At 45.5% G+C, this 8,639-nt stretch overlaps 1 protein-coding gene across 2 annotated transcripts; it reads left to right on the forward strand.

Annotated features, from left to right (window-relative positions):
• Positions 1 to 1,999: 1,999 nt before the first annotated feature.
• Positions 2,000 to 7,817, forward strand: pgap4 (post-GPI attachment to proteins GalNAc transferase 4). 2 transcript variants are annotated; one of them, XM_076729676.1, is made up of 2 exons: positions 2,000 to 2,025; positions 3,132 to 7,817. In XM_076729676.1, exon 2 carries the CDS (start codon positions 3,345 to 3,347, stop codon positions 4,539 to 4,541), a length of 1,197 nt encoding a protein of 398 aa, XP_076585791.1. In that variant the 5' UTR covers positions 2,000 to 2,025; positions 3,132 to 3,344; the 3' UTR covers positions 4,542 to 7,817. The 2 variants fall into 2 exon arrangements, 1 of the variants encoding a protein (XP_076585791.1); XR_013077130.1 differs by lacking the exon at positions 2,000 to 2,025 and having other exon boundaries at positions 3,227 to 6,007; positions 6,040 to 7,817.
• Positions 7,818 to 8,639: the final 822 nt, after the last annotated feature.

Consider the following 8,639-nt stretch of genomic DNA (forward strand, 5'->3'; position numbering starts at 1 on the left):
AAGGCACATTCCTCCTCTTCCTCTCTGCTCTTTTGTCCTGCTGATGGTGTTTTTAGACAGTGAGGGAGACATTATCTAATCTTCATCTCCATCAGCAGACTGAGCTCAGCGCTGAATACTTCAGATGAGATGATAAAATCTGTGTCAGTATCCCAAACCGATGGTTACAGGAGGAGGTTTTACTCGTCTTCATCGCTCTGCAGGAAGCATGTAGCTGAAGACGAAGGGAGCACCTGTAGAGTGAAGCACTTCCCCGATTTGTTGGAAGGTGTGTGATGTTACAGCTCTTCCTCTCAGTGAGGAAGACGTAGGCTCATGTATTCGAGCTGCAGAGAATCCAGATGAACAGGTTTGTTCAGCCGACGTCGAATCGAATCCCCACCATCAGACTTCTGTCTGCGTTTGAAGTCCTGATGGTGGAGCTCAGATCGTTCAGAGGAATGATCCTAAAACGCTGGAAACCACAGCGATCATGATGATTCACCCTCAGGGAGCAGCAACGACGTGTTTCAGGCGTCTGACTGGATCTGACTGAGCAGGTGAGTCAGGTGAGGCGTGTTGCTGTTCTCTCACCTGGATCATTGCTGCCATCTTTAACTGGATTACTGAAGAACAGACTTCAGTTTAAACAAAGACCAGTTCAGGAAAAACAAGTCAAAGAGGACTTTAGGCGTGTTCCTGTCTGTGTGATGTCACTGCTTCATGAGGCTCCGACAGGTGGAGCAGCTGCAGGTGGAGCAGAGCGTCTGTACTCAGCCCTACAGGCCGACGCCTCCGTCTGTGATCAGACATCGATGTTCTACTAAGTGAGAGTGTTCTCCATATGTGAACGATAAGAAAGACACGTAGAGCACGCCTGTTGGTGATGGTGCCTTCAGGTGCAGCCGAACAAACACAGTTAAAAACAGAGCACATAGGATTCATAGAATCAGGTGAAATATGTCACTTTCAAAGAGGTGCAGCAATGCACTCTGGGATAGATCTGAACCCTCAGACTGAATCCAGCGAGTCCGTTTGTCCAGATTCTTGTTTTTGTCTGTTGAACAGCGGCTTTAAAGCGCTCAGCGGTTCTTCACTGTCGTACTCTGATGAATCTGAGAGTTCACACTTGGTTTACTGATAATAATGCGGTGAACGTAGTTATTTGACCTGAATACTTCTCTTCTGCTCTCAGCTGATCGCTGATCAGATCACATTCATGCTCAGTGATCTGAAGGAGGTTTGGTGTGTCTGTGTGTGTTTCACGTCACTCTGACGTCAGATCAGATCAGAGAAGCTTCTGATAAACAGACACAGAAAGACGCTTCAGTGCACTTTAAATAAAAAGCTTTTAACTTTTTTTTTTTTTTAAGAACAATCAGCTTCAAACCTGCAGAACAGCCACCAGCTGAAGTTCAGACCCTGAAAGAAGATCTGAACAGAAAAATGAAGAAGTGATCAGATTAACGGTGTGAGCTTCATCAGAAAGCACCTCATGAGCAACACACACACACACACACACACACACACACACACACCACACACATACACACACACACACACACACACACACACACACACACACACACACACACACAGCCTTAAGGGCCGGCCACGGTCACACTGTACAAATAACAAACACACATGTAGAGACTTCTTCAGAAATGAGTTTATTACATAACAATTGTTATTATAAAAGAAAAGAAAGAAAGAAAGAAAGGAAAAGAAAGAAAGAAAGAAAGAAAGAAAGAAAGGAAAAGAAAGAAAGAAAGAAAGAAAGAAAGAAAGAAAGAAAGAAAGAAAAAAAGGAAAAGAAAGAAAGAAAGAAAGAAAGAAAGAAAGAAAGAAAGAAAGAAAAAAGGAAAAGAAAGAAAGAAAGAAAGAAAGAAAGAAAGAAAGTACCCCCGTGGGGTCCTGTGGTGCCCCCTGCTGGTCACGAGCAGCAGGTACCTCGCTGCGCATGTATTCGCAGTATTACGGTACTTCCGCTGCGCGCACATACCGTACCTGTGGGGACATGGCAGCCGACGGCAGCTCGAGCCCTCGGTGAGTCTTCTCTGGTTTTTACTGAGCTGATCTGTAAACTGCTCTGCTGATGTTTCACCTGTTAGCCTGTCAGTTAGCCAGTTGCTAAGTGCCAATCAGCTGCTCGGAGGTTCGTCACTTTACTCATGATCTTTGATTCGGGATTAACGCACGCGGACACGCTGAACCGGAAGCTGTCAGATTAAAAGACAGCAGTGGACCGTCCAGCTGTTTGTGTAGAGACACTGAGACAAACAGCGAACACACCTGTGTGTGCTTTATCCACACACTGTGCCTGTACAGCGGTATGTGTGTGTGTGTGTGTGTGTGTGTGTGTGTGTGTGTGTGTGGTGTAAGTGACACACACTTCATGGTTAAGTGATCAGAATCAAAGATCTACTTTGATGCAGAATCATGTGAGACGTGTGTTTTAACACACACACACACACACACACACACACACACACACACACACTGATGCTTGGTGTGATATCATGAAGCGCTCTTTTCTGTCTTCATAGTGACATTTCCTGTTTCCTGGCTGTGGAGACGCTGCACTGAGCAGACAGGTGTTGGACGATCCTCACCTGACCTGAGCTGGACTGCTGAGACGTCAAACTGTCTTCAGCTGAGGTTGTTTTTAGACATGAGGACTGTAGATTTTGTGCTCCATCACTTCCACTGAGTGGTCCTCTGTGCTGGTTTAGACAGACCTGGACAAATGTCAGCATGTCCTCTGCTGTTTTGTCCAAACTGTACATTTGACTTAAGTTCTCGTGGACACTCGACACCTGTCAGCTGAATTTTGGGAGAAATGTGTCTGAACTGATTCCAGAGACTTTTGGAACATTTCCATTTGATGGACCAATGAAAACATGGAGTGATGTGATTGGATGACAGCCTTTGCGAAGCTTGTCTCTTCATCTCAAGGACACATAGAGGACACTGAAGACATAAACAACAAAGAAGTTAGCTGAATATAAAGTTTTTCAGATGTAGGAAAAAGGAACCAAACCTGATCAGACCTTATTTTAAGTCCATGACACTGAACCTGTGCGTTTCATGTCTCAACAGTTCAACATTCATAACAATAACCGAGGAAAAAACCCTCTTTTGTCTCTTTACAGACGACCAGGACGGAGCTGAAACTCTCTCCTCTGTTTACAGGAAGAAGTGCCAACACCTTTTCCACAGAGCTATCAGTTCACAGCGGAGTCGTCAGGTTTCACGGCTGTGGGTTTCTGAAGCAGACTGCATGCTGGGACGCTGTAGACGTCGACCTGAAGGCTCTGAGCAGGGTTCATTTTGTCACCCTGTGGTTCCAGCCAGCTGTTTCACCAATGCCTCGATGGAAAGTGTTCCTCAGTCACCACATGCGATGGTCCAGCACCGTCACCCAAGCCCTCGTCCTCTCCGTCATCACGTTCTGTGTCGTTCTCCCGCTGTGCTGCCATCGGCTGCTTTACTCTTACTTCTTCATCAGGTCCATGTACCTGGACTCCATGAGTGAGGACGTCCTGCGGGAAAGCCTCAGCCGAGGTCAGGACGCTCTGCACTTCTGGCAGAGCACGTCCACTGCAGTGACGATGTCATCCAGATTCACTGACATCGCCCACCATCCTGAGCTGCTGGTCACCGTGGTGACAACCAGGCGGAACGAGGGACGAGACTTCCACTACCTGCTCCAGGTGATGCGGCAGCTGAGTGGCATTCTGGGAGGCTGCGGGGAGCGGCGGTGTGCAGAGGTGTTGATCTGTGACGTGGAAAGCGGTCCACAGAGAAACGAGGACGCCGACCTGCTGGAGGCCCACTTCAAGGTCATCCGGCGCTCCCCTCAGGAGCAGCAGAGGAGCAGGGAACGAATCAACACCTTCGAGAGGGAGAAGAGGGATTACGTCTTTTGTCTCCGTAAGGGATTGGAGCTGGTGAAGCCCAAAAACACGATTGTCCTGGAAGACGATGCTTTGCCATCACAGGACTTTTTCAGAGTTGTGAAGGACCTGCTGTCGCGTCGGTTTGCCCTCCAGACTCTTTACGTAAAGCTGTATCACCCTGAAAGGCTGCAGCGCTACTGGAACCCGGAGCCTTACCGCATCCTGGAGTGGGTGGGACTCGGGCTGGTCGGCGCAACGGCCCTCCTCCTCACCTTTCCTTACTGGAACCCCTGCTCTTTCTCCTTCACGCTCTCGTACAGCCACCTTCTCTTCTTCACCATCTACTTCATGGCTGTCGCGGAGCTGCTGGGGAGGCACTACCTCCTGGAGGTGCGGAGACTCTCCCCACAGTTCTACGCCGTCTGCCCAGCCACAGAGTGCTGCACCCCAGCCATGCTCTTCCCCGGAAACGCCTCGCTCAGGGTGGCCGAATATCTGGACGGCTCGTTCTGCGTCAAGGGGAATGCCAAAGACATGGTCCTGTATCAGATGGCGAGGACAATCCCTGGAGAAAGGTCTCACAGCGTGGAACCCAACCTCATCACTCACATCGGGGCCTATTCGTCAGTCAGGGCCAACCCCTCCAGGCCCAAACTCCTCTGAGCTGGAGGAGCCAGGATGAGGTGGAGGACAGTAACTCAGTGCAACAAGGCTGGACTTAATCAGGTTCCTCCTCACTCGGTTCCACTTTTCTTTTCTGCCATGTCACCTTCAGGACTCTTCATGGACATCTGAAGACGTCACTCAGCAAGTGCTGGTTTTGTGATTTGCAGGTGAAAAGTATTTTTTGGATGTGAACGTTAGACAGGAGGTGTTTTTCATTCATGGTCTCTCAGCTGACGGAGCAGATCGGCTTCTCTTCTGATGGACGCTGTGTTTGCTGAAGGGCTGATTGATCTGAAGTGAAGATGAACCTCTTTCATTTAATGCTGATTTAGAAAAGGTCACTTTTCAACCAACCTTAATGTGTTGTTGAGCAGAACTTGGATCTTTTCACCAGCAAATCACACAAACTCTGGCCGAGCCGTGTCTTCAGTCTGAGACCAGACGTCATGTCATTCATGCTGGAAAACTTCTTGAATGAATTCTGCTGACTTCCAGGTTTGCTGTTCAGCTCCTCCACTGCCTGGGATCATGAAACTACTTTAAATAATCAGATGCTGTCAGTGTCCCCCATCATCATCATCATCATCATCATCATGGATCTGATGAACGTGGTGAGGTTATTCAAAGATTTGTTCACTGTTTGTAAACCAGACCTTATTAAAACCAGACTGAGAATTCAACATTTAATCAGATTTCAGCTTCACAAACGATCTTTGGTTCCAGGCGAGAACACGTTAGTCGGTGCTGCCTTTGAACAGGAAGAGTTTTCAACATTAATCGTTCCTCAGAGTCAGAGGAGAGACGAAGCTTCCATCGTGAATAATCGTTATATCAGAGGTGAGTTTCGTTTCTCTCACCGGGTTGAAACTGTCCAGTCTAACTCTCCAACGGTCAGTCTGCTTTCAGAACTCTGGACTCGCGGTTCAGACGTCTTGATCCTCTCGGGTTGATAAGCAGGACTCAGGTTGCTACATCTGTTTTTGAAACAGGAAGTGCTGCGAGGTTGTGGTTGACAAACAGTGAACACATCTTTTACGGGACAAACTTGAGGAAGTGCAGTCCCTGTCTGCAGTCCCGTCTCTGCGGATCCGACAGGACTGGAGATCACTGAGGAAGACTCTTTAATGTTTGAAGACCAGATGAGATCTTCTGATTGTGGCCTTTGTCTTTAACGCTTCTCTTTGTCATTTCATCGTATTAACAGAGCGTCTCTGTGATACGATCGAGGAATATTAACCAGGCTGCCGCAGCAGGTCCACGCTGACCGTGTCTCAGTGAGACGAGCCGGCCTTTCACATCAGAGTCTTGTTTTGTCATAAATCTTTTCATCACAGTTCTGCTTTTGTGTTTGTATCTTCAAACAATATATTTGCACTTTGAACACTGTAGAGAGCAGGAGCTCAGAGAGGTTTGACAAGTGTTTGGTCGAGAGAAACCTCGTTGTCCTTTACATGAAATGGAAAGTTGCCTCCAGCTTTCTGTCAGTTAAGTGCAGAACAGACCAGAACGAGCTGCTGACATCCATAAAACACGTTCAGCAGCAGCAGTGCTGATTGGCTGCGTGTGCTGGCAGGGCGGTATTTTATTATGTCTCTGTATGGAACGTCCACAGCAGAGGACACAGACAGCCTCTCAGCTCTTTAACTGAGGTCTGAGTGTGTTGCACTTTGACAGGAAGTGGACAAGGTGATTGCAGGAGGATGGAAAAGGTTACTGAACCTTAAATTAGCTTAGCTTGGCGTTAGCAGACTGTGCAGAAGGCAGATAAAATGATTTACTGAACTCTCAGACTGTTAATTTAAGACCAACCGAGCATCTCACTGACCACTCTATCACTGAATGTGCCTTTAGTGTTTTTACGTTGAGGTTTCACTCCGTAACACAATATTACCCATGATTCATCTCTGGAGGAAATGACTCTAAAGTTGACCGGTTGTAATATTCCAGTGCATTTAATTTGCACAGACTCCAACATAATAAAAGTGAATAATAAAGTGAATTGAAACCTGTGAAAATTACAGGAAGTCGATGCCAAAGTAAAAGTGTTCTTCAGTCTGGAGCTAAAATCAGGAGCTCAAACTGCTTCCTGTCATCAGCTTTAACCCGCCAAATTAAAAGTTTGATTCTTGAAATGAATGGAAACAATTTGTTGATATTAGATATGACTAATTGCTTAAAACATGGCCGGAAGCTGAAAATGAAACACAAATAAACGTTTTAAAGAGAAGTGACGTCTTTGGTTAACTGAAGGTTTCAGAGTGAGAACAGTGAAGGATGTCGAGAGTTAAAAGACCAAACCTTTGAATGATGAATCCGGACAGAACCAGGCTCGCTGTTCGCCTCTGTTTCTCTTCTGTTTTATGCTAAGCTAAGCTAGCAGGTAGCTTGAAGTTTGCTGTACACGAGAGTGGAATCGACCTGAAAAGCAGGTTTTCCTTCTGAAAGGAGAGGTCACATGATCGCTCATTGATCATCGACATGTGACCTCTCAGTGACGCCGAGCTTCGGTTTAAAACCGTTAAAGTAAGGTTTCCACTCGTCTGTGCTGTCTGTTATATTTATAGGGAGAAACACTGTTCACATCTCAAATAAAGCTTTTGTTTCAGGCGAAGGTTTAATGATCGATTATTATTGATCTCCACCGACACTGATTTAAAAATGCTTCACTGAAACCTTTGAAAACGAGATGCAGAATTTAAGAACCGCTGATCGTCAATAAATTCACAATCAGTCCAAACAAAAACGATCATCTGATGTTCAGATAATTGACGAGTCTGTCGGCTGAACGTCCGTCTTTCCTCAGTTTTGATGCTTAATTAAATGAAGGGTTTTCAGCGTTCATTTGTAAAACGATTTCATTTAAAGTTTGCTGGAGGTTTGTTTGGGTTTTATTTCTGTTCAACATGATTTTATTTTGTATTTTAGTGTGAAAATCTCTGCGTGACTTCCTGCGTTGGCTGTAATTCAAACCTTCAGACATTTACTTTGAAAATTTTTCTCTTTGTTTCTGCATCACTTTGTTGAATGAGATCAAAGATTCACATCAAAGTGGATGTTATTTATTTCTTATTTCACTGAAACATTGTCAAAAATGAGCTTTTACGAAGACCGAAGTTCTTTGGATTCTGATGAAAACACACTCGTTCAGTCTGACCTTTTTTAATTGGAAGGTCACGTCTTGGTTTGGAGTTGATTTAATGGATAAAATGACCTTTTCCTGTTTACACTGAGATTCTTTCTCCGTTTTCTACATTGAAAACACAATAAAGTGCTTCAGACATCGCCTGTTTGTGTTTTTATTAATGTGTGTTTGCTTCAGCGTCACCAACAATTTATGGATCAATAGAAAATGTCTTTCAGAGGAGAAAAGGTTCCACATGGTCACGTGTCGTGTCTGTAAACATGAAGCCTTTCGGATCGGTCTTGTGTTTCGTCATTTCCTGCTCGGAGCGTCAGTGTTCAAACGTTCTGAGCTGAGGAGGATCCTCATTCTTCTTCTGTGGTGTGGAGAGAGTCTGCAGGTGTCGCCTTTTTCCTCATGTCCTCGTTTCCTGTTACTGCAGAGATCTGGACTCTTCATCAACGAGGAGGAAGAACGACCACAAAGTTTAAAGTTTAAATTCTTCTTGAAGAATAATTGAAGATAATTGATTGGTTTGCACTCGGTGACGTTTCAAGTTTTCATCTTCAGCTCAGATCTTCTTCTTCTTCAGTGGACCTCGTGACTCTTCCTGTCCGATGGAGGTCGCGCAGCTGAACGAACTCTCACCTGTGAAGAGACATCAGCATCCTGCACAGCTGCAGAGTGACCAGCAGGTGGCAGCAGATCCTCACAAATCCGGACAAACGTGCAGAAACAATGAGAAAACAGCTGATGAGGTGAAACATTGATGTTCCGTCAGTTTGACTTCGATGCAGAAAAATGTTTGAATTCTTTGCAGCTGCTGGTCGAAACAACTCTTTAAACACAGAAATTCCTGAATATTAACTTTCTGTCAGACTGATGAAGCATTTAATCCCAGAAGAAGACAAACGTGGACAAGTCTGAGGTTTGAGTCTGAAATGAAAAATGCTTTATTTTATATCAGAAATCAG

Source organism: Chaetodon auriga, chromosome 4 (genome assembly GCF_051107435.1).
Source record: "Chaetodon auriga isolate fChaAug3 chromosome 4, fChaAug3.hap1, whole genome shotgun sequence".
Taxonomy (NCBI): domain Eukaryota; kingdom Metazoa; phylum Chordata; class Actinopteri; order Chaetodontiformes; family Chaetodontidae; genus Chaetodon; species Chaetodon auriga.

What these genes read in the sequence shown, in the direction of transcription:
- pgap4 (XM_076729676.1), top strand. Translation starts at nt 3,345, where the DNA reads ATGCCTCGATGGAAAGTGTTCCTCAGTCACCACATGCGATGGTCCAGC.